This window comes from Choloepus didactylus, chromosome X, assembly GCF_015220235.1.
Source record: "Choloepus didactylus isolate mChoDid1 chromosome X, mChoDid1.pri, whole genome shotgun sequence".
Lineage (NCBI taxonomy): Eukaryota > Metazoa > Chordata > Mammalia > Pilosa > Megalonychidae > Choloepus > Choloepus didactylus.
This window is the reverse complement of record NC_051334.1, coordinates 23,342,212-23,369,147: the sequence shown is the minus strand read 5'-3', so window position 1 is coordinate 23,369,147 and position 26,936 is coordinate 23,342,212. Positions and strand designations below refer to the sequence as shown.

Below are 26,936 nucleotides of genomic sequence, written 5' to 3'. Positions count from 1 at the left end.
AAACTAAAGATTGGATTATTTTCCTTATTACTATAAAACAGTGAAATTCATTATTTTAACATTTTTTTTTTGTTTCAATCCACAAAAATCTCTTCAAAGAGTTTTCTGTAAATCTTTATGGACAATGACAAACTGAAAACTCAATTACTTGTAAAATAAAATTCATGGCAGGACAAGCCCCTGCTCCCTGCCATTAAGACTTTTCACAGCTCTACAGTGTGATGAGTCCTAGAACAGGGGGCCCTCCATTTGAACGGCCACTCTGGCTGCCCAAGTCTTGCTAGCATTCCTGTCGGAGGTGAAAAGCTGGCTCCAACCTTTCTCTCCCTAAGGATCACTTCGCTTTTCCATTGATAAATCTGCAAAGAAGATATGGCTGAAAGACCTCAATTGTCTAACTGGTACATTCTGGCAGGAAAAACAGGTATTTTATAACAAAACTCGAAGTGGAAAATTACTGTTCAGCCTTGTATTTTGAAGCATCTCTGGGTTCTCTGCTAGGATTGCTCCAATCATCAGCTTCAGGTGTGGTCTTGTAATGGCGCCATGCTGACTTATTAAAGACTGGGAGTCTCTCAAATGATTCGCTTGAAAGAGCCTATTGGAAAAACAAAAATATACATCAAAGGTCCACAGTGTTATTCTTCTCATGTGAAATACAAACCCAAAGTTTGCTATTTAAAACATCAGAAACCTTAACATATTTGTGAAACTACATTAGAATCACTTTTTTGTAGTTTACTTAACACCGGCCAGGATAAAATCAAAGCATATCTAAAGGAATCAAAACATTCACTAATTCAAAACCAGTACTGAAGCATAATGAGCAGAGCAAAACACAATTTAATTCAGTTAATACCGCTTTAGAACACTCAACTGTCTTGACTATAGGTCTTAGACCAAGCACTGTTGTTTGTTGGGCAACTGCTCTCCCAAGGGGCCCAGGAAGAAATAAAGTTTCATACATACTAGAGTTATAAACATAAACTCATAAAGTAATATCAAATATCACTTCACTTAGATGCATTGGCATCTAAAACAAATACACCAAATAACTGGTTAAATTATGGTATAACATATAGTATCATACTATGCAGCTGTTAGAAAGAATGATCCAGTTCTCAAAGAATTGGTATGGAAAGATCTCCAAGGCATATTGGAAAGTATGAAAGAATTTAAATATCTATATGTTTATAAATGCAAAACCAACTCTAAAAGCTTCAGTGGCTAAGAGATTTCAAATGCAGTCAAGAAGTTACTCTGGTGGACATTCTTATGCACTATATAGATAACACTTTTTAGGTTTTAATGTGTCGGAATTGCTAGAAGTAAATACCTGAAACTACCAAACTCCAACTCAGTAGCCTTGACTCTTGAAGATGATTGTATAGCAATGTAGACTACAAGGTGACAGTGTGATTGTGAAAATCCTGTGGATCACACTCCCTGTATCCAGTGTATGGACGGATGAGTAGAAAAATGGGGACAAAAACTAAATGAAAAACAGGGTGGAATGGCGGGGACAGTTTGGGTGTTCTTTTTTTACTTTTATTTTTTATTATTCTTCTGATTCTTTCTGGTATAAGGAAAATGCTCAAAAATAGATTGCGGTGATGAATGCACAGATAAATGATGGTACTGTGAACAGCTGACTGTACACCATGGATGACTGTATGGTATGTGAATATATCTCAATAAAACTGAATTAAAAAACAAACAATAAAAACAACTCTGGAGTACGTCTGGGGAAGAGAACGGGGTGGCTGAGGGACAGTGGTGGAAGAGGCTTAGTTTCCCCTTTCGTAGCTTTTAAATTTTATGCTATGTGCCTATATTATCTATTTAAAAATACTCCAAATATTCTTATTAGAAATAAGAGTCTAAAACACTAATGAATGAGAAAAGCTATCTTACAGAGGACTTTGCTATTAGGTTGACCTTTTATATAACCATATTACAATTACTGAATTCTTATAACTTTGGGAAAGCCAGAGAGTTTTTAAAGCAAAAGATGAAAGATTGTAATTTATGATAATCTGTCTCCTTTTAGATTAGTCCTTTCAATGAATATGCAATTTACTAAAATCACAATTTAGTATAACTGTTTTAAAAAGCAACATTTTAACTTTTGTATCTCCATGCTTCATATTTTGCTATACCTGAGCATAAAATCTAGGGTAACATATAACATGGTTTTCACATAAAATGGAAGTTAATCTGAGCTGTATATATGAGATGACATAGTGCTATTCCTGACTAGTTATTGTAACGTAGAGCTTTAAAAAGTAAAGATGCCTTCATAATAAAAGAAACAGAATGTGGTACCTTCAAATAAATTACGGCATCAGTACCCACTCCTTCCATGGAATAAAGTTTCAGGTCTCCTTGAAAATATCTAGAATACAGACGAGAAATTGGCAAACCGTAACCAAATCCAGCCTATTGGGAAAAGAAATTAATACAGTGAGACAGACACAAACGCTAACCCATTCGGTATGAGGACCATTCAGAGAAGACTAAAAAAATTATTCAGATTTAAATCACATAAATTACTGATTCAACCTTTACAATGATGGGTTATGCTCATGTATGGCAAGCAATCCTTTTGTTTTCACCCAAGAAGACACTTCTCATGCGTTTGGGAAGTGTGCCAGTTTGAATGTATTATGTCCCCCAAATGCCATTATCTTTGATGTAATCTTGTGTGGGCAAACCTATCAGTGTTAATTAGACTGTAATTCTTTGAGTGTTTCCATGGAGATGTGCCCCACCCAACTGTGGGTGATGACTCTGATTGGATAATTTCCATGGAGGTGTTTGCCCGCCCATTCAGGGTGGGTCTCAATTAAATTACTGGAGCACTATATAAGATCAGACAGAAGAAGCAAGCTGCTACAGCCAAGAGGTTCACTCTGAAGTACACCCAGAAGCTGAGAGAGGAGCTGCAGTGTGAAGACGGCCATTGTTCCGGAGAAGCTCAGAGAGGACAAATACCCTAGGTGCAACTAAGAGTGACATTTTTAAGGAACTGCAGCCTAGAGAGGAATGTCCTGGGAGAAAGCCATTCTGAAACCAGAACTTTGGAGCAGATGCCAGCCACATGCCTTCCCAGCTAACAGAGGTTTTCCGGACACCATTGGCTATCTTCCAGTGAAAGTATCCAATTACTGATGTGTTACCTTGGACACTTTATGGCTGTAAGACCATAATTGTGTAACCAAATAAATCCCCTTTATAGAAGCTGATCCATTTCTGGTGTTTTGCATTCTGGAAGCATTGACAAACTAGAACAAGAAGTAATAGAAATATTCCATATATTGACTCTTTTTCATATCAAGTGGGATTTGATCCAGTAACAAAATTAAAACATGTCATTTCAATGTTTTGAAATCAGATTTCCTTGTTCTTTGAAGTAAAAAATTAATACTAGTAGCTTAGGAGTTCAAATCTACCAGTAACAAGGCTAAAACACTGAGAAGAAAATTTCCTGAAAGCCTACTTCCTAGGATTCTGGAAATGCTACAATACTCTGTTATATTTAGTCGACATATTTTAGAGACAAGAAAACAATCCAGTACCCTCCTGTATCTCTGTATCACAGAACTCTGTGTGTTGATAACAGGTTGTTACCAAAAAAACACAAAAAACCAACACTCAGGTATTTACAAGAACAGTAAGAACAACTGAGACTAATCTCAGTAACTCTTGGGGTGTGTGGGAAAGATGTGAATCCACCAAGCTTCATCAGTTCTCATGAAATCTATTTGCAAAGTTTAGGAAGGAGGATACTGGTCTGAACCAGGCCTAAAGCAAGCATAGAGTAGTGGTTACATGGGCTTGCATGAACCAGAAAGATCTAGATTCAAATCCACTTTCTGTGCAAGTGGGAGCTGTTTATTCAACCTGTCCCAAGACTTTCTCATCTGAAAATGTAACAAAAAGCTTGCTCCAGAGACAGGGCAAGATGACAGCATAGAGAGGTGTGGAATTTAGTTAGTCCTCTAGAGCAACTAGTAAATAGCCAGGAACTACGAGTAAATAGTCTGGAACAACTGCTGGGGGACAACCGTAACTATCCACACATTGTATACCACCTGGAATGGGTGGAATGGCTGATATCACAGCATAAAAGCTGTAAGTAAAACTGCAGAACCATGCCAGGAGCCCCCTACCCCCACAGCAGGATAAGCTGCAAAACTTGACTGTGGGAGAAAGAAGCAGTCCCCACCAAGCACAAGCGAATACAGCTCAACCAAGCTCTAACTGGGATTTTAATTAACAAAAGCAGACTGCTGAATACAAGCTACAAACACAAACCCCTAACAAGCAGCAAAGTACCCTGAGATCATTCCCAGTCCAGAGGAGGTAGGGCTGACAGAAAAAAAAAAATACAGAGGCTTTTGGAGATGGCTGAGCTTAGAATACTGGGAGACAGCTGTGTCCCAAGAAAAGGAGCATAGAGGACCGGGTGCTCTCTCTGGCTGACAGGCAAAACTGTGGGGCCAGGGACTGGCTCTGAAAAGGGACTCTCTTCCCCTTTTTTTCTCTCTCAATCTGAGTGGCTCAGTAGAAAACCCCTCAGGCATTTTCAGTTCTTGGCAGGCTGACCCAGGCAGGGGTGGAGACAAAGGAGTAATTCAAGTGCAGAAGATAACTTCCTAGGGGGTATATCCTCCCTAAGAGGAGGGAGGTGAGGTACAGCTCAAGTTCCTGCCCTCACTTCAGAACTCAGACCCCAGGGCCTGGGGGAAAACAAACAATCAAACCAGAAACAACTTAAGCTGAGAATTAAAGGGACCACACCTCTTTACATCAGTGGGGACAACAGGCTGACAGGCACCACCTGCTGGGCAGGTTAGGAAAAGCACAGCCTCTAGAGGCCTCGTGGGAAAGTCCGTCAATCTTCTAGGACACACCCTCAGGGAAACCTGATACTGAATATAGCCCTGTCCTGAGACCTGAGCCCCGTTCTGGTCTGGGAAAATCTGATTGGAGTAATCAAGGAAACCAGATGCCTAGACAACAGAAAACTACAAATCACAATAGGAAAAATGAATATAAGGCCCAGTCAAAGGAACAAACTTACACTTCAACTGAGATACAGAAATTGAAAACAACTAAAATTAAAGATCTTCAAATAAATATGCTAAATCAATTCAAAAACCAATTCAATGAGTTGAGGGAAGATATGGCAAAAGAGATGAAGGCTATAAAGAAAACACTGGGCAAACATAAGGAAGAACTCAAAAGTTAGAAAAAAACAACTGGCAGAATCTATGGAAATGAAAGGCACAACACAAGAGATGAAAAACACAATGGAGACATACAACAGCAGATTTCAAGAGCCAGAAGAAAACATTCAGGAACTGGAGAACAAGATACCTGAATGAAATTTTACACACAAAAGAATAGAAAGGGAAAAGAATGGAAAAATATGAGCAATGTCTCAGCGAAATGAATGACAACATAAAGTGCATGAATGTACATGTCACAGGTGTCCCGGAAGGAGAACAGAAGAGAAAAGGGGCAGAAGCAATAACGGAAGAAATAATCAATAAAATTTCCCATCTCTTATGAAAGACATAAAATTGCAGATCCAAGAAGGGCAGTGTACCCCAAACAGAATAGATCTAAACAGACCTAAGCCAATATACTTAATAATCAGATTATCAAACATAAAAGACAAAGAGAGACTCTTGAAAGCAGCAAGAGAAAAGCAATCCATCAAATACAAGGGAAGCTTGATAAGATTATGTGTGGATTTCTCAGTAGAAACCATGGAGGCAAGAAGGCAGTGGTGTGATACATTTAAGATACTGAAAGAGGAAAACTGCCAACCAACAATTTTATATCTGGCAAAACTGTTCTTCAAGTATGAGGGAGAGTTTAAAATATTCTCTGACAAACAAACAATGAGAGAGTTTGTGAACAAGATACCTGCTCTACAAGAAATACTAAAGAGAGTGCTACAGACAGACAGGAAAAGACAGGAGTGAGAGGCTGGAGCACAATTTTGGGTGATGGTAGCACAATAATGTAAGTACACTGAACAAAGATGACTGTGAGTATGGCTGGAAGAGGAAGGTTAGGGGCATGTGGGACCTCAGAAGGAAAGCGGGAAGATAAAGCCTGGGACTGTAACACTTATCGAAACCTAGAGTGGTCAACAATTTTGTTAAAATTTTTGAAATATGTTTTCACATGAGGGAGAACAAATGAATGTCAACCTTGCAAGGTGTTAAAAATGGGGTGGTATAGGGAAAAATACAATGTAAACTAGAGTCTACAGTTAACAGAAACATTGTATTATGCTTCCTTTAATGTAACAAAGGCAATATACCAAAGCTAAATGCCTATTAAGAGGGGATGTAAGGGAGGGGTATGGGATTCTTGGCATTGGTGGTGAAGTCTGACTTTTTATTGTATTTTATTTTAATTTTATCTCTTCTTTTGTTGCTTTTTAGATGTTTTTTTTCCCCTTTTTCTGTCTCTTTTGTCTTTCTACCTTTTTTGACTCTACCTCTTTATTTGTGGAAGAAATGGAAATGTCCTTATATAGATAGTGGTGGTGGTGAATGCATAACTACATGATTATACAGGAAACCATTGACTGTTTACTTAGGATGGAATGTGTGGTATGTGAACAAAACCATCTTTAAAAAAACGGGTTGATGGATGAAACTTGAGGACATCATGTTGAGTGAAATAAGTCAGTCACAAAAGGACAAACTGTATGATCTCCAACTGATATGAACTAATTAAAATCTGTAAATTCATAGACATAAATATAGGTTACTAGGATATAGAATGAGAGGCTAAAGAATGGGGAGCAGTTGCTTAATATGTGCAGAATGTTTAACTAGGTTGAATTTAAGCATTTGGAAATGGACAGAGGTGATGGTAGCATGTTATTATGAGAAAAACTAACAGTGCTGAATGGTGTGTGAATGTGGTGGAAAGGGGAAGTTTAGAGTCACGTATGTCACTAGAAAGAAAGTTGGAAAACATGGGAATGTATAACAGTGAATCTTGGGGTGGACAATGTCTGTGATTAACTGTACAAATATGAGAAATTTCTGTCATGAACTAGAACAAATGTATGACACTGTAACTAGAAGTTAATAATAGAGAGGTATGTAGGGGAAAATGTACCTATTACAAACTATGAACTACAGTTAGTAATATTTTAATATTCTTTCCTCAACAGTAACAAATGTACTATACCAATACTATGAGTCAATAATGGAGGTGGGGAGGTTAGGAGTATGGGAGGATTTCAGTTTTGTTTTTTTATTTTTATTTCTTTTCTGGAGTAATGAAAATGTTCTAAAATTGAAAAAAAAATTGTGGTGATGAATGCACAATTATATAATAGTACCGTGAACAACTGATTGTATACGTTGGATGATTGTATGTTATGTGAATAATCTCAATAAAATTGAATTTTAAAAAAATGCTTGCTCCAGAGCTTCTATAAGGATTAAGTGATATAATAAATGTAAAGTCTTAGCACAGTGTCTAACACGTAACAAAACTAAATAATTTGTACGATGGTATTATGGCTACTATAGAGCAGCAATTTTACCAAGTTACATGAATTTCCACCATTTTCTAAGATCTCAACTTGATACCCATCCTCCACAAGGTAGGGCCTAACTCAAGGGGCTGGGTGTGACTGCATGCACCCTGTAATTTAAGGGCTTAGTCCTGGGTGAATGTGGCCAATAGTGAGGATGAGATAACCATTATGGTAGATTAAATTATGTAACCTAGGTAAAAAAAACTGTTCTTAATCTTAATCTCATTCCTGTGGGTGTGACCCATGGTACACAGGGCCTGTGAAGATGTTATTTTTAGTTGGGTATGGCCAACTGAATTAGGATGGGTCTTAATCCTGTTACTGGAAGCCTTACAGAGAAGGCCACAGAAAGAGAAGCCATGGGGAAGCAGCCAGAAGCTGAAAGTCAATGGATCCTGGAGGAGAAAAGAGAGTGCATCCCTATGTGACTGGGAAGGTCAAGGAACCCAAGGATTGCTGGCAGCCAACACCATACCACCACAGTCTTCAGAGAGAAAGCATTGCCTTGCTGATGCCTTGATTTTAGACTTCTCTTAGCCTCAAAATCATGAACTAATACATTCCTGATGTTTAAGCCAATCCACTGTGTGGTATTTGTCATAGCAGCCTGGCAAACTAATGTATCCAAAGTAATGACTGAGGTAATCACAGCAAAGAAAACAGCATACTTTAAGACATCTGCCTCCTACATTCAAGCAAGGCACAGAGCCTGCCCTCATGTCTAACAGGGAACAGAGAAGGACACTGCAGCTGAATGTAGTGATGAGTGTGAGGAAACAGGCAAGCTCAGAGTGCTATGGAACACAGACGAGGGGCCTCTAAGCTTGGATTTGGTGAGACTCAGGAAAGTTTTCCCAGAGTGTCTGTCAAGGGATCAACAGGAGTTAGCTAGGTGGACATTCCCAAAACAGAAAGTCTCAAGGCACAGAGATGTAAAACAGTAAGTTGTGTTTACTAGCAGCACAGGTCCACATGCTCAACTTTAAAGCTGAGGACACACTAATTGGGAGAGATGGCAGTGGAAGCATTTCCTCAAAAGGAGAGGCAACATGGTACACTGAAAAGAACACAGACTTAGCCAATTCCAGCTGTGCCGCTAATTAGCTCAGTGACCTTGAGCAAGGTACTAGTCTCTCTAGGCCTCTATTTCATTTCTTCATCTGTAAATGGGAGGCTGGATACATAATTTTAAGGTCCCTTACTTCAACTCTTCTGTTTCATTAAAAAAGGAAAGAAAAAAGCTATAACACTACTGTTTGGATGCTATTCTAAGACTAGAACAGACAATCCATATTCCTTTTAAACAACTGGAGAAGGCTCTAGATTTATAATTTCTTTTTTTTTCTTTTGACATTTATTTAGGTAGGTACCAGAGTCTAGTCATTGCAATGCCTTCAGAATTGATCTTTCATGAATTTTCTTGAATTCTACATAAATGACTTCCCCTCCATCTTGAACATGCTGAGTTAACAAACTGTCTGGAATAAATGATGCAAAGTGTTTGATTTTTATTCATACAAATAAAACATAACTTTACATGCTTATCAGTCAAGTAGTACTCTAAAATGAAACTTAATTTATACCCTGAGCCATTTTGCACAATGATACATAAGTTGCTATGTTTAATGACACAGGGTTCAATTGTTGTTTGTCAATTAGAAACACTCAGCAGGGGAAGAAAGTGTGGCCCCACCAGGATCTAAATGCTACCATGGTAACAAGAGGCTTTCCTCCCTGCCTTAATAGGGCTCTTCAGAGTAAGACAGAAAGGGCTCTGAAAATGCATACAACACCTATATATTCTGTGCTAATATTATTGAATATAAAAATTTTAGTGTTTTCATAATTTCAAATTTTAATTATATAAACAAATTTGATGATGGAAGTTCAAAGGCTCTGGGTGATTTTGGCCAGGACCAAGCAGCAGCTATATACTTGATCATGTTCCTTTGCTCATTTACTATTAAACTTCACCCCCTCCAAGAACACTAGGAGGTAAATGGTGCCTCGCTAGCAGCCTTATCACAGTGATGTGCTTTTTTGCTGTATTTGGGAGTGAGATCCAAATACAGAGTTTCTTAAATACAAACTAGAGAAGAAATCTAAGTCCAAAGGATTCACAAAGAAAGCAGCAGAGGCATGAAATTAAAATTAAATCCCCCCTCCTCCAAACCATACAGGAAACATTCTAATTCAATGAGGCTAGTCCAACACTTTGGGGAACGAACCGTATCTCTCCAAATCCCTTCCTGTGTCAAGTTTAAGATGCTTACCAAAGGGGCAGCTCTTGTAGGCTCCAGGCTGGGTCTAGGAGCAGTTGAATACATATAATTAAAAAGACGATCTATTTTCCAAAGTGGGACACCACCACCTTGGTCACTTATCTGCAATGTACAAAATGCTTTTTTTAAAAAAAACTAAAAAGTAAATCTATACTATCATCAAATCAAGTACACATTAGATTGTTCTAAAAACCCATAAGGGCTTTGAAACCCCAATGAAATATGGTTCCTTTGTGCACAGTGTGAAACAAGGAGGGCAAAGTAGTGCAGTAGAAGCCAAGAGGCTTGGTTTGAAGTCTTGTTCAGCCTCAGTTTCCTGAATAACAATGGGGTTTTAAAGAAGCTTAAATGAGATAGCAAGTCAAGGATCTAGCACAATACTTGCAAATAACACACTCAATAAATGTCAGTTTACTTCTTTTCCTCTGACTTCTCAGTGTCTAGATATTATTAAATTAACTGATAATTAAAGTATAAATGCAAATAAAGCAGTTACCTTAATGGATAAGTCTTCTTTACCCAAAGTAACAAGGGCCTTAACAGCTGGGTAGCCCTCTTTTCTATCTTCATGTAATTCTACCATTGCTCTCATTGAGTTCTAAAATAATAAGACCTTTTTTTAGCATATCACTGACTCAAAAATCACACTTTTAAAAAAGAAAGTATAGGATTACTTATATACAACAATTTTTTTTGCAGGGCAAATATCAGCTGGGTATCTTTCTCTGACTCTAAAGAGCTAAGCATGTGTTTGGATCAAGGGAAAATATTCCTGACTCTTTATTTTTCATCTAGTTTTAGCCCCATTTACCATGTTAAATATTTCTTTATTTCCTTTTTTTTCTTTTTTGGTTTTTGCTTTAGGGTATTTAAATTACTCAACTATCTACCCAAGAGGAATGTTTTTATCACATGTAATGAGGTGGCAGAAGCAGATTTTTGCACTTTAAATCCTATTTATCAGCCTACATTTATAGAGCACCTTTCCTCCAAAGAAGACAGAAAGACTGAAAAGATTCATGCTTCCCATAAAAATTAACTGTCTGGCTGAAAAAATGTAGAAGAAATCTCAGTTAAAAAAAATTCTGAAAAAGCCACAGCTGTTGAAGAGCAAGTTCACAATTGAATGCCCATCACAACCTAAAACTGTTACATCAGTAACATCATAATTTTGGGAAGCAAATCAGCATCACTGATTTTTCAGGAGTTCAATTTAGGGTTTTAGACACTGGAAGAAATGCAATTTTAGCTCAAATGCCTTGTGACTATAATACTGCTACTGTAAATGCTACTAACGACTGGTTAACAAAAGCAACAGCTTAAGTTGCAGAGAGTCCAGAGTCTTGTCTTTGTTCTTTTTGGTCCAGCTCTTCCCCATCTTTCCCCTCTGCCTCTCTCAGTTCTTCTGAATTGATTCAAATATGTAAAAGGTTCATATTATCTTTCAGGACTGGAACAACCACTAACACATCAATACAGTTGTTCAGAACATAAATAGGCATAGACATGTATTTATTTGATCTGGATACCACCAATCAAGTCTTTGCCAGGTTTGGAAACTAAAAAGCTTCTCTAACCTCATAACGGAAGTTATGGAGTTAACATAAAATCACTGAAGTACAATTAAGTTGCATATGGAGTTAACATAAAATCACTGAGTTATGGAGTTAACATAAAATCACTGAAGTACAATTAAGTTTCAAAATCAATATGTACTAATATTCACAAAAACTATACTGTACACAGCAATTTTTCATTTCACAGTGTACAAATGATAAAACCCCACAGGATATCAGAAACAGAAATTTTAAAATGGTTATGCAAAACCTTTTTCTTATGCTAATCTAATGAATCCATTATAACCTGAATCGAAGTAACTTAAAATGAAGACTTCTTTCCGTGTTTTTAAATTCCACTTACCTTGAACAACTCAAATAGCATGTGAAACAGATGTGAGGGCACATAAACTACCTGAATAGGTTTGTCTAGAGCTTTGGCTGAAAACAGAGGCAAAATCATCAATGAATAAGAACTCAAACTAGAGGAAAGTCAAGAATGATCTCTGCATTCTATTTTCCAAGTACATAAAAAAGAACTCCATAAAAGGCCAATTTAAGTTTCCACCTCTAAAGAGGTAGGGCTAAGAAAAAGCATATGCTTTGGAATGGAGCAAACCTGGGTTGAAATCCCAATTTCTTCACTTCCCAACTATGTGACCTTGGATTAATTACTCAATCTCTTTGACACTCAGATTTTTCCTGCACAGAATTGGAATATTATCACCTACATCATAACGTTCTGAGAATTACACAAGATCATCCAAATATCACCCAGTGTTTCTCAAGTGGGTAGATGTCCTCTGCCACTGGCCCCAGTGGTAAGCCAGGGAAATGGGAAGTCATAGGAGAAAAGGGGTACATCTTCTTGGCAAATTGGACAAAACAGCAATGTTAAATTTGTTAAATTACCACAAACAAGGTATATCATACAGCAAGATTTAAGGTTCACACAATGTTTTCTGCCAGTAGTTAGCACACAAACCCCCAGAGACTTACAGTCCTTTCTCCATGCACGAAACACTAAATCCCATATCAAGCACAATGAACAGTGTGGGATACAGAGGAGGTACTTAAAAATGTAGCATTTGATCCTCTTTGTGACCAGTCACTTAAGAAACTGAAACTATGTGAGCTTTTCCAAGTAGAACAGACATACCCATCCATGTTATAATTTCAACTTAACTACTTCCCTTAATAAAGTAAATAAACAATAATATGAATTAGAGTTAACATTTGTTTGATACCTGACAGTTTACAAAGAGCTGTGACATACATTATCCAGTGTATCCTCATGACAATACTACATGGTTCACAGGGTGGGCAACATTATTATAGGTGAAGAAACATGCCTCAGAGGAGACTTGGTGACTTGCACACACGAACAGAAAAGGTGCTGAAACTGGACGCCTGAACCAAAATCTTTTCATTCTGAATCCTGAACCCTTTGATGATCAGTTATTTTTAATATTATAATATATGCAAGTGGCTAAAAAATTTTACGAAAGAAAAGTAAAACAACAGTCCCCCCACCCTATCCCATCTCACCCCCCAAGTCCTGCACCCAGGGGTAGCCACCAGACTTTACTATTTCTGTTTTAGTTCTTTGGGTTGATAATATTTACATTCTCTTCTAAACTTTGCCTCCAGGTTCTTTCAAAAGGTTGAAAATCAATGGTGTTGGTCACAATATAATTAGGTAAATATTTATCACTGCAGAGTGGCCACCACAGTGTCCCTGGACAACATTTCCTTCCCTATGAGTCCAATGACATGATTTGTGTGTCACTTAAAGGAGACTGTTCTCAGCCTTAAAGTGAAATGGATTCTCTTTTTATTCTTCTGATTGCTCAAAATCATGCTACCCCTTTTGGTTGCCCAAAGAACTATATCTTTCTTCTACAGTAGTATACTCTTCCTGGAATTTCTTAATTACCCCTCCTTTTGGGTAACTGGAATAAGAAACATACGGCTTTCTTTACCATTATCACTAAGCTCTTTCAGCTGCTTACTACTCTATTATTTCATGGTATCCATTCCATTCTTTAAGACTTTTCAAATGAGAATTGACTGCTTTCCAAACATGCTGCACAGCCATCACCCTAAAATTGTTTTTGGATGAAGTTCTAGAATGTTTTACTATTTTCTATCCCTATTATACACACCTTCAAGTCAGTCAGGAAACCCTCCGCAGAAAGGTATCACAAGAGACACATTTTTCAATCTTTACCTATCTGATTCACTTGATTAAAGGATTGACTAGATACAGGATTCTAGGTTCAAAATAATTTTCTCTTGGAATTCAGAAGGACAGTCTGCTGGCATTGACAGTACAGCTGGTGAGTTTAATGCCAGTCAGGTTTTCGTTTGTGCTGCTGGCTTTCTCCCAAGATATGATCCACCTTGGTTGTAATATTTTTGTTTAAGAACAAAGAACTGGATTGATCAGTCGAGGTAGCTGTTGTTCCATTTCCTTCCTGGGGCTCTCCCCTAAATAAGAAGGCTGTCTTGGAGCTCTATGTACACATGGCCAAGACTTTAAAATGGTCTTTGGGATGAGCAGGTAATAAGTTGGTCCCCCAAATGCTCAAATGAAGAGGTTTTTACTTTGAGATACCAACATGCACATGAACAGTCCTAGTTCTTCCCCAGGTTGTTTCCTGAAGAGAGCACTTTTATTTTTGCTGGGGGAAAAAGTCCTGTGGCTGTTTGTAGGCAGAGCACTACCAGAGTCAAGCATTCCCCATTGACCCTCCAAGATCTTTCATAGACCAGCTTTCTGTTCACCCCTGCCTTCTGGCTTCTCCTTCTCGCCACCCAGCTCTGTTCCCAGAATCCCATTCTTCAAGGTTAACCTTAGGCAAATCAGGTGCCATCCTCTGCTGCAGCTTCTTCCTTTCTGGCTTCTGTTCTGTTCTATTACTCAACATACTTCTAGCTGGTCAACCTCTTTCAGGAATTGGGTTTGTGGTCCACTGATGAGCCCCCTGGTTTCCCTTGCTGTTTTTCTTTGCACTCCTTTACTGTCATTTTAATGGAGCTCCAGGAGCAAGCTGAGTGCTTAGTCTATCTTGCACCCAAACACGATTAGTTATATAAACATCCTTTTGAATTCAACTTTATCACACCAAATTTCAAGAAAAACCTAATCTTAAAATATCTTTTATAGTTTTTTCTCAGTTCAACCAACATTCTCTAGGGGTCATCCGAAGTCATGCTCAATTACTTGCCCTTTTCTTTGGGAACATTATAGTTTAGATTTTCTTCTGCTCTTTTAAAACCATGTAAAATGTTTTTGTCCATGAATCTTCCCTATTCCTGGGTCCAGCGGCTATTAAACAGTCAGTTCTTTTTTTTTTTTTATCATCATTTTATTGAGATATATTCACATACCACGCAGTCATACAAAACAAATCGTACTTTCGATTGTTTACAGTACCATTACATAGTTGTACATTCATCACCTAAATCAATCCCTGACACCTTCATTAGCACACACACAAAAATAACAAGAATAATAATTAGAGTGAAAAAGAGCAATTGAAGTAAAAAAGAACACTGGGTACCTTTGTCTGTTTGTTTCCTTCCCCTATTTTTCTACTCATCCATCCATAAACTAGACAAAGTGGAGTGTGGTCCTTATGGCTTTCCCAATCCCATTGTCACCCCTCATAAGCTACATTTTTATACAACTGTCTTCGAGATTCATGGGTTCTGGGTTGTAGTTTGATAGTTTCAGGTATCCACCACCAGCTACCCCAATTCTTTACAACCTAAAAAGGGTTGTCTAAAGTGTGCGTAAGAGTGCCCACCAGAGTGACCTCTCGGCTCCTTTTGGATTCTCTCTGCCACTGAAGCTTATTTCATTTCCTTTCACATCCCCCTTTTGGTCAAGAAGATGTTCTCCATCCCACGATGCCAGGTCTACATTCCTCCCCGGGAGTCATATTCTACGTTGCCAGGGAGATTCACTCCCCTGGGTGTCTGATCCCACGTAGGGGGGAGGGCAGTGATTTCACCTTTCAAGTTGGCTTAGCCAGAGAGAGAGGGCCACATCTGAGCAGCAAAGAGGCATTCGGGAGGAGACTCTTAGGCACAGATACAGCAACCGTCTTCCCAAGGGTAAAACTTATGGTAGAGGGCTCAACCCATCAAACCACCAATCCCCTATGTCTGTGGTCATGTTAGCAACCATGGAGGTGGGTTAGGCGAATACCCCTGCACTCTCCACAGGCTCCTCAAGGGGGCACTACATTTTTTTTTCCTTGTTTTTCTTTCTTTTTTTTTTTTTTTTACTTTCCCTTCTTTTTTAAATCAACTGTATGAAAAAAAAAGTTAAAAAGAAAACAAACATACAATAAAAGAACATTTCAAAGAGACCATAACAAGGGAGTAAGAAAAAGACAACTAACCTAAGATAACTGCTTAACTTCCAACATGTTCCTACTTTACCCCAAGAAAGTTACATAATATTGCAACATTTCTGTGAACCTGCTCCTACTATATCCATCAGAATTTAACAGACCATAGTCATTTCTGGGCATCCCCAGAACGTTAAATAGCTTATCTGTTCTTCTTGGATTATTGTTCCCCCTTCCTTAATTGCTCTCTACTGCTAGTTCCCCTACATTCTACATTATAAACCATTTGTTTTACATTTTTCAAAGTTCACATTAGTGGTAGCATATAATATTTCTCTTTTTCTGCCTGGCTTATTTCGCTTAGCATTATGTCTTCAAGGTTCATCCATGTTGTCATATGTTTCACGAGATTGTTCCTTCTTACTGCCGCGTAGTATTCCATCGTGTGTATATACCACATTTTATTTATCCACTCATCTGTTGAAGGACATTTGGGTTGTTTCCATCTCTTGGTAATTGTGAATAATGCTGCTATGAACACTGGCGTGCAGATATCTGTTCGTGTCACTGCTTTCCGATCTTCCGGGTATATACCGAGAAGTGCAATCACTGGATCGAATGGTAGCTCTATATCTAGTTTTCTAAGGAACTGCCAGACTGACTTCCAGAGTGGCTGAACCATTATACAGTCCCACCAACAATGAATAAGAGTTCCAATTTCTCCACATCCCCTCCAGCATTTGTAGTTTCCTGTTTGTTTAATGGCAGCCATTCTAACCGGTGTCAGATGGTATCTCATTGTGGTTTTAATTTGCATCTCTCTAATAGCTAGTGAAGCTGAACATTTTTTCATGTGTTTCTTGGCCATTTGTATTTCCTCTTCAGAGAACTGTCTTTGCATATCTTTTGCCCATTTTATAACTGGGCTGTCTGTACTATTGTCATTGAGTTGTAGGATTTCTTTGTATATGCAAGATATCAGTCTTTTGTCAGATACATGGTTTCCAAAAATTTTTTCCCATTGAGTTGGCTGCCTCTTTACCTTTTTGAGAAATTCCTTTGAGGTGCAGAAACTTCTAAGCTTGAGGAGTTCCCATTTATCTATTTTCTCTTTTGTTGCTTGTGCTTTGGGTGTAAAGTCTAGGAAGTGGCCGCCTAATACAAGGTCTTGAAGATGTTTTCCTACATTATCTTCTAGGAGTTTTATGGTACTTTCTTTTATATTCACATCTTTGGTCCATTTTGAGTTAATTTTTGTGTAGGGGGTGAGGTAGGGGTCCTCTTTCATTCTTTTGGATATGGATATCCAACTCTCCCAGCCCCATTTGCTGAAAAGACCATTATGGCTCAGTTCAGTGACTTTGGGGGCCTTATCAAAGATCAGTCGGCCATAGATCTGAGGGTCTATCTCTGAATTCCCAATTCGATTCCTTTGATCTATATGTCTATCTTTGTGCCAGTACCATGCTGTTTTGGAAACTGTGGCTTTATAATAAGCTTCAAAGTCAGGGAGTGTAAGTCCTCCCACTTCGTTTTTCTTTTTTAGAGTGTCTTTAGCAATTCGAGGCATCTTCCCTTTCCAAATAAATTTGATAACTAGCTTTTCCAAGTCTGCAAAGTAGCTTGTTGGAATTTTGATTGGGACTGCATTGAATCTGTAGATGAGTTTGGGTAGAATTGACATCTTAATGACATTTAGCCTTCCTATCCATGAACATGGAATATTTTTCCATCTTTTAAGGTCCCCTTCTATTTATTTTAATAGAGTTATGTAGTTTTCTTTGTATAGGTCTTTTACATCTTTGGTTAAGTTTATTCCTAGGTACTTGATTTTTTTAGTTGCTATTGAAAATGGTATCTTTTTCTTGAGTGTCTCTTCAGTTTGTTCATTTCTAGCATATAGAAACATTACTGACTTATGTGCATTAATCTTGTATCCCGCTACTTTGCTAAATTTGTTTATTAGCTCTAGTAGCTGTATCGTCGATTTCTCAGGGTTTTCTAGATATAAGATCATATCATCTGCAAACAATGACAGTTTTACTTCTTCTTTTCCAATCTGGATGCCTTTTATTTCTTTGTCTTGCCGGATTGCCCTGGCTAGCACTTCCAGCACAATGTTGAATAACAGTGGTGACAGCGGGCATCCTTGTCTTGTTCCTGATCTTAGAGGGAAGGCTTTCAGTCTCTCACCATTGAGTACTATGCTGGCTGTGGGTTTTTCATATATGCTCTTTATCATGTTGAGGAAGTTTCCTTCAATTCCTACCTTTTGAAGTGTTTTTATCAAAAAGGGATGTTGGATTTTGTCAAATGCTTTTTCAGCATCTATTGAGATGATCGTTTGATTTTTCCCTTTCGAGTTTTTAATGTGTTGTAGTACATTGATTGTTTTTCTTATGTTGAACCATCCTTGCATGCCTGGAATGAACCCCACTTGGTCATGGTGTATGATTTTTTTAATGTGTCTTTGGATTCGATTTGCAAGTATTTTGTTGAGGATTTTTGCATCTATATTCATTAGGGAGATTGGCCGGTAGTTTTCCTTTTTTGTAGCATCTTTGCCTGGTTTTGGTATTAGATTGATGTTAGCTTCATAAAATGAGTTAGGTAGTGTTCCATTTTCTTCAATGTTTTGAAAGAGTTTGAGTAAGATTGGTGTCAGTTCTTTCTGGAAAGTTTGGTAGAATTCCCCTGTGAAGCCATCTGGGCCTGGGCATTTATTTGTGGGAAGATTTTTGATGACTGATTGGATCTCTTTGCTTCTGATGGGTTGGTTGAGGTCTTCTATTTCTTCTCTGGTCAGTCTAGGTTGTTCATATGTTTCCAGGAAATTGTCCATTTCTTCTACATTGTCCAGTTTGTGGCCATACAGTTGTTCATAATATCCTCTTATAATTTTTTTAATTTCTTCAGGATCTGCAGTTACGTCACCTTTTTCATTCATTATTTTGTTTATATGGGTCTTCTCTGTTTTTGATTTTGTCAGTCTAGCTAGGGGTTTGTCAATCTTGTTGATCTTCTCAAAGAACCAACTTTTGGTGATATTTATCCTCTCTATTGTTTTTTTGTTCTCTATGTCATTTATTTCTGCTTTAATCCTTGTTATTTCTTTTCTTCTACTTGGTTTAGTACTGGTTTGCTGTTCATTTTCTAGCTTCTTCAGTTGATCCATTAGTTCTTTGATTTTGGCTCTTTCTTCCTTTTTAATATATGCGTTTAGTGCTATAAATTTCCCCCTTAGCACTGCTTTTGCTGCATCCCATAGGTTTTGGTATGTTGTGTTCTCATTTTCATTCGTCTCTATATATTTAGCAATTTCTCTTGCTATTTCTTCTTTAACCCACTGATTGTTTAGGAGTGTGTTGTTTAACCTCCAGGTATTTGTGAATTTTCTAAGTCTCTGGTGGTTATTGACTTCTAATTGTATTCCATTGTGGTCAGAGAATGTGCTTTGAATAATTTCAATCTTTTTAAATTTACTGAGGCTTGTTTTATGTCCCAGCATATGATCTATTCTGGAGAAAGTTCCGTGAGCACTAGAAAAGTATGTGTATCCTGGTGATTTGGGATGTAATGTCCTGTATATGTCTGTTAAATCTAATTCATTTATCAGATTGTTTATATTTTCAATTTCCTTATTGGTCTTCTGTCTGGTTGATCTATCTATAGGAGAGAGTGATGTGTTGAAGTCTCTCACAATTATTGTGGAAACATCAATTGCTTCCTTTAGTTTTGCCAGTGTTTCTCTCATGTATTTTGTGGCACTTTGATTCGGTGCATAGACATTTACGATTGTTATTTCTTCTTGCTGAATTGCCCCTTTTATTAGTATGTAGTGGCCTTCTTTGTCTCTCAAAACATCCCTGCATTTGAAGTCTATTTTATCTGAGATTAATATTGCTACACCTGCTTTCTTTTGGCTGTAGCTTGCATGAAATATTTTTTTCCATCCTTTCACTTTCAGTTTCTTTGTGTCCCTGTGTCTAAGATGAGTCTCTTGTATGCAACATATTGATGGTTCAATTTTTTTGATCCATTCTGCGAATCTGTATCTTTTAATTGGGGAGTTTAATCCATTTACATTCAATGTTATAACCGTGAAGGCATTTCTTGAATCGGCCATCTTTTCCTTTGGTTTATGTTTGCCATATTTTTCCCTCTCTCTATTAATATCCTTTATTGTACCCATACCGAATCTCTTTAGTACTGAACCTTTCTCCAAGTCTCTCTGTCCTGTCTTTGTTTCTCTGTCTGTAGGGCTCCCTTTAGTATCTCCAGTAGGGCAGGTCTCTTGTTAGCAAATTCTCTCAGCATTTGTTTGTCTGTGAAAAATTTAAGCTCTCCCTCAAATTTGAAGGAGATCTTTGCTGGATAAAGTATTCTTGGCTGGAAATTTTTCTCACTCAGAATTTTAAATATATCGTGCCACTGCCTTCTCGCCTCCATGGTGGCTGCTGAGTAGTCACTACTTAGTCTTATGCTGTTTCCTTTGTATGCAGTGAATTGCTTTTCTCTTGCTGCTTTCAGAACTTGCTCCTTCTCTTCCGTGTTTCACAGTGTGAACAGTATATGTCTCGGAGTGGGATTATTTAGATTTATTCTATTTGGAGTTCGCTGAGCATTTATGATTTGTGTATTTATGTTGTTTAGAAGATTTGGGAAGTTTTCCCCAACAATTTCTTTGAATACTCTTCCTAGACCTTTACCCTTTTCTTCCCCTTCTGGGACACCAATGAGTCTTATATTCGGATGTTTCATATTATCTATCATATCCCTGAGATCCATTTCGATTTTTTCAATTGTTTTCTCCATTCTTTCTTTTATGCTTTCATTTTCCATTGTGTCATCTTCCAGGTCACTGATTCGTTGTTCAACTTCCTCTAGTCTTGTACTATGAGTGTCCAGAATCTTTTTAATTTGGTCAACAGTTTCTTTAATTTCCATAAGATCATCCATTTTTTCATTTAGTCTTGCAATGTCTTCTTTATGCTCTTCTAGAGTCTTCTTGATTTCCTTTATATCCCGTACTATGGTCTCATTGTTCATCTTTAGTTCTTTGAGTAGCTGCTCTAGGTGCTGTGTCTCTTCTGATCTTTTGATTTGGGTGCTTGGGCTTGGGTTATCCATATCGTCTGGTTTTTTCATATGCTTTATAATTTTCTGTTGTTTTTGGCCTCGTGGCATCTGCTGAACTTGATAGGGTTCTTTTAGGGTTTGTAGACCTATTGAAGTCCTTATCTCTAATTTATCAGATCTACAGCTTCGTGGAGGACACTTTCTCTAACTAACCAGCAGGTGGCGTCCACGAGCCACCTGTTCTCCACAAGCCACTTCTCCCCTGCTTAGCCTTTTTGGTGAGTGGGGGAGTGAGTCTTGTGGGGCCCAATTGGTGTACTAAGCTTGCGTGTGTACTTGGTGTTGCCTGCCCTGTATGTGGGGCGTGTTTCTGGGCAGTCGGGGAGGGGGGTGGCCCTAACAATCAAATCTCCCTGGTGATCCTAGACTTTTAAAGCTGCTGCAATAGTCTAATCCTTCAGTTCAGTCCTGCCACAGTTTGTCTCTGCCACTGACCCACAAGTCCTTGGTATTGGCGTATGGCTTCTGAGACTTGCAAGTGGGCCCCTCTTCCAGGCCGTGCACCCCGGGTCCTCTGTTGAGGGATGACTGTGCTATGTCACAGGTGAGTGCCGTCCCCCCAGGGCAGTTCTGGGCTGCTGGGCTGTGTAGGGAGGCTCCCAGTCTGCTGAAATGATGGCTGAATGGGGCTTTGTTAATTCACACTGCTCCACCTTCCCAACTCTGGGACAATCAGCTGAGGATGCAGGGAAGGCTAATGTCCACGCCCAGTTTTGTGGTGTGTGCCTGTAATTTGAAGCACTTCCGTCACACTGGGTTGTATGGGGCAGCTCTGGGCTATGGGGCTGGCGATGGGCAGGAGTGTTTCCTGTCCACCAGGATGGTGGCTGTGAGCAGACACCCCCCTTTTCTTGGGAAGTTGTGGTGTTTAGTGAATTTTCTCAGCCACTGGATTATTGCCTTTTGTCTCAGAGCTCTCTTAGTTCTGCTCTTGACTTGACGTGCCCAAATTGAAAGTCTTTGACGCTTTCTGTATTGGGCTTCTTAGAGTAATTGTTTTAGAAAAAGAAAAAAGGATTAAAAAAAAAAAAAAGGGCCCTCCTCAGAGATCTAATGGGTTATTGAAATACTAATAGACAAAGCAACCAGGGCCATTAAGGAAAGGTCCACAGGGCAGAGAGATCAGCTTTTCTTCGGGATTTGCATATGCGCCTCACGGCCTGAGCTCCGCCCTTCCCCTTTCTGTGTTCACCAGAACTCCAAAAATCCTCTGCTTTTATTTTGGAGTTTTTCGTGTTGTTTTTTTTTTTTTTTCTATGCCTGTCTCCTCTCTGCTGGGCTGGCTGCTCTCAGATTCTCTGGTGTCTGGTCTCAGTTTATCTATGTTTGGAGTTTGGATCAGTAGAATGAGTTTCCGATAAGGGCTGCCACTGCAGTTCTCCCTTCTCCTTCCCGGAGCTGACAGCCCCTCCTCCCACGGGACTGAGCCTGGCAGGGAGGGGCGCGGGTCCCCTGGCCGCAAAAACTTACAGATTTTGCTGATCTCAGCAGTTCGACATTTTCATGAGTGTTGTATGAAGTATGCCCAAAGACAGATTGCTCTGTGGTGTCCAGTCCACGCAGTTCCTGGCTTTCTACCTACTTTCCTGGAGGAGTAACTAAAACATACAGCTCACCAGTCTGCCATCTTGCCCCGCCTCCTAAACAGTCAGTTCTTAATAGACGTTTGTTGACGTTCTAAAATTAGACCAAATGGAATATGAATTTTCTACCTAAGGGTATATTTTTAAATGTCAATGGAAAAAATGGTCCAGGTTTTTCATGCTCAATACTCAAGAAATAATAAAGTCTATATTTTGCACAGTCATTGCTCCAAATACCATTAGTTGAAATAATATTTAATAAATACCAATAGAACTCTACATTGGATATAAGGAATTTTATTTTTAGATAGTTCTAAAAACTTAAAAAAACAAACCTGTCAGCTTAAGCAGAAAAAAAATGCATTTCAGGGAAAAAGTTGCCGGGCACTTAAAGATGGCTAATCAATTCCCAAAGTCAATGGAAAAGGCCGTTAAAAACAGTAGACAGTGTGGTCCAAAGTCAGACTTGCGATCAAGTCCTGACTCTGGCATTTAACAGCTACATTAATAGTTATTTAACCCATCTGGGCCTCAGTGTTCCAGCTCTGAAATGGGAACAGCACATGCCTCGCTGGGTTAATATCAGGATTAAATGAGATAATGGTGATAAACTAGATCACACAGAGCCTGTCACATAGCACTCATTAAATGTTGGCTATTATTATTACCAAAAAATTAATTTCAAAAGTATCAAGAGTTATGAGTTAATGACTTTTTAATAGTAATATGCTTGAGATGCTTTGATAGTTATATACTGCTTGACTGAAAGTATCTATAAACGTATCCAACATGGGGAAACTAGCGGTCAAAGATTCCAGAATAGACTCATACCTTTTCTATTAACCCTCTTATGACCAAGTAAACATAGTATGAACTAGAATTTTGATGTTTCCCCCCAAACTCACAGCTATGAATCGCCTCTTGACAGGAAGGACTAATCTAGCAACAGTAGAGACGTGCAAGTGGTGACCATAGGTCTTATCTTTCCCAAGTCAACCCTGACTCGCAATAGCCACTCTTTATTAAATATCCGCTATGTTCCAGGTGCTATATTTGAGGCACAGAAACAATCTCTATCCTTCAGCCACCCTGCAAGGTGAGCTCACAGATGAGAAGTTTGACTCTTACAGAGGTGAAGTGACTTGTCTAAGGCCCACATATTTTAAGTGTCAGATTCTGAATTCCCACTGGCTGGCTAGCTACAAAGCTCACATCTTTCCCCTAAGCCATGCTGCCTTAACATACAGATGCAAGAAAAGGTAAGGTAAAAATGTTTATTTGCTTAACTTTCTGACAACTTATTTCTCAAGAGAAAGAATGCTGAAATAAGGACAAATACTAAAAAATCGCTTGTCTTTGGAGAAACCAACCATGGGTTGCCACAGATGGCTAGTCAGAAATATTTTAAACCTGATACAAGATAAATATAATTCTGTTATTTCAATATTCCTGCTAGAAGTGTTACAGAAAGGATTATAAAGGAAATTTACTATAGTCTGTCCCAAATATTCAGAATTCTAATGATTACTGGTAAAAACCGACGGTGTTCCCAAAGTATGTTCCACATAATTCTAGTTACTACTCTGTCAGGGGTCTATATTGGGAAACAAAAAGTGACAATTAAGAGACAAAAGATTATATGTCAAACTAATGGAATGTAAAGTCTCAGGTATCAACAAATTGTTCTTTTGGGGTAAAGGCAGCCTCATACTGAATTTCAGAGCATCAAGCAGCAAGTGATATCACTATGAGTACTGTTAAAGATACTTACTGTATAATAACAGCATCCTGAAAGGGGATGCTGTGCTATATGCTAATTTACACTGGCTCTGAAAATTAATCTATTAAGAATCTGGATCTGACTTCTCCCTAGGAAACTAAGACAGCTAGAAACACACATGCTCTCTCGTTACAAAGCAACGTCTACTGAAGGACCAACCTCCAACCTGTACCTCTAACATGGAACTTGCTACAGCTAAATCAATTTCTTAATTATGCTTGCAAAGAGCTCTAACTTTTAAGAAATCATAAATATACATTAAGCAAAGCAATAGAAAACTAGGGGCTACTATAACCACCAGTGTTCATTTATCTGCGTAGTGGGAAAAGTGGCTTTAAAATTATTCATGATGTAAAGCCTAAGAAACCACTGCCTAATACAAGGTCCTGAAGATGTTTCCCTAAGTTTTCATCTAGGAGTTTTATATTTGTGGCTCTTATATTTAGGACTTTGATCCATTTTCAGTTAATTTTTTTGTACGGTGTGAGGTAGAGGTCGACCACCTTCCTTATTTTGCAAATGGACATCCAGTTTTCTAAGCACCATTTCTTGAAGAGACCCTTCTTTCCCAATTAAGTGGTCTTTGCCCCCCGGTCAAAAATCAGTTGGACACAAACATTAAGTGTTGACTTCAGAGCTCTCAATTTGATTCCATTGGCCTGTATGTCTGTCATGTCTGTCCTTGTGTCAGTATCATGCTGTTTTGATTACTGTGGCTTCGTAAAAAAGCTTTCAGATAGGAAAGTGTGAGTCCTCGAACTTCATTCTTCTTTTTCAATAAGGTTTTGGCTCTCTGGGGCCGCTTACCCTTCCATACAAATCTGATGATTGGCTTTTCCATTCCTGAAAAGAACGTTTTTGGAATTTTCATTGGGATTGCATTCAGTCTACAAATTGCTTTAGGCAGAACAGACATCTTGACAATATTGAGTCTTCCAATCCCTGAACGTGGAATGTCCTTCCATTTATTTAGGTCTTCTTTGATTTCTTTTAGCAATGTATAGTTTTCTGTGTGCAAGTCTTTTACATCCTTGGTTAGATTTATTCTTAGATATTCAATTCTTTTAGCTGCTATTGTAAATGGATTTGTTTTCTTCATTTCTTCCTCCCACTGTTCATTACTAGTATATAGAAAAACTACTGACTTCGTGGTTTTGATCTTGAACCCTGCCACTTCGCAGGATTCATTTATTAGCTCTAGGAGCTCTGCTGTGGACTTTTCAGGATTTTCTGTAGACAGGATCATATCATCTGCAAATAGGGAAAATTTTACTTCTTTCTTTACAATTTGGAGGCCTTTTATTTTTCTTGCCTAACTGCTATGGCTAGAACTTCCAGTACAATGTTAAATAACAGTGGTGACACTGGGCATCCTTGTCTTGTTCATGATCTTAGAGGGAAAGCTGTCAGTCTTTCACTATTAAGTAGAAGTTTAGCTGTGGGTTTTTCACAGGCGTTCTTTATTACATTGAGGAAGTTTCCCTCCATTTTTAGTTTTCTAAATGTTTTTATCAAGACAGAGTGCTGGATTGTGTCAAATGTCTTTTCTGGTTCGACTGAGATGATCATGTATTTTTCCCCCTTATTATGTTAATGTGATGTACTGCATTAATTAACTTTTTATATTGAACAACCCTTGTGTACTTGGAATAAATCCCACTTAGTCATGATGTACAAATCTTTTAGTGTGCTTTGGATTTGGTTTGGTAGTATTTTTTGAGGATTTTTGCATCTGTGTTCATAAGGAATATTGGTCTGTAATTTTCTTTTTTTATGGTATCTTTACTGTCTTTGGTATGAGGGTGATGTTGGACTCATAAAATGAATTAGGGGGTATTCCCTCCTCTTCAATTTTCTGGAAGAGTTTGAGCAGGACTGGAGTTATTTCTTCTAGGAATGTTTGGTAAAATTCCCCTGTGAAGCCTTCTGGTCCTGGACTTTTCTTTATTGTGAGAGTTTCTTTATTACTGAATCAATCTCTTTACTAGTTATTGGTTTATTGAGATCTTCTATTTCTTCTTGAGTCAGTGTAGGTACTTTTCCAAAGCACAAACAACAAAAGTAAAAACAGATAAATGGAACCTCATCAAAATTTAAAACTTTGATGCCTCAAAGGACTTAATCATGAAAGTAAAATGACAATCTACACAATGGGAGAAAATGTCTGGAAACCACATATCTGACAAAGGTTTAATATGCAGAATATATAAAGAAATCCTACAACTCAGCAACAAAAAGACAAACAACTCAATTAAAAATGGGCACAAGACTTGAATAGACATTTCTCCAAAGACGACAGACACAAGAAAAGATGCATTTCCCTAACAGCTAATGATGTTGAGCAAATCAAAGCTGCAATGAGATGCCATTTCACATCCACTGGTATGGCTAAGTATGAAAAAAACATGGAAAATTACAAGTGTCGGATAAGATGTGGAGAAAAATAGGAACATGCATTAATTGCTGGTGGGAATGTAAAATGGTACAGCTGCCATGGAAGACAGTTTGGCAGTTCCTCAGTATAGTATTACCACATAATCTGGAAATCCCACTTCTAGATAGGTACCCAAAAGAATTGAAAGCAGGGACTCAAACAGATATTTACACAATGATGTCCATAATGGCATTATTTCCAATTGCCAAAAGATGGAAGTAA

General features: G+C 38.3%; 1 protein-coding gene across 1 annotated transcript in view; it reads right to left on the bottom strand.

The window, feature by feature from the left end:
* PDK3 (pyruvate dehydrogenase kinase 3) overlaps positions 1-26,936 on the bottom strand; it is a 60,988-nt gene that overhangs the window by 10,838 nt on the left and 23,214 nt on the right. The window contains exons 4-9 of the mRNA XM_037821936.1: positions 25,419-25,447; positions 11,782-11,846; positions 10,358-10,459; positions 9,853-9,963; positions 2,326-2,439; positions 459-598 (exon numbers count right to left, since the gene is read on the bottom strand). Coding sequence (XP_037677864.1) covers positions 459-598; positions 2,326-2,439; positions 9,853-9,963; positions 10,358-10,459; positions 11,782-11,846; positions 25,419-25,447 — 561 coding nt within the window. The remainder of the gene's footprint in view (positions 1-458; positions 599-2,325; positions 2,440-9,852; positions 9,964-10,357; positions 10,460-11,781; positions 11,847-25,418; positions 25,448-26,936) is intronic.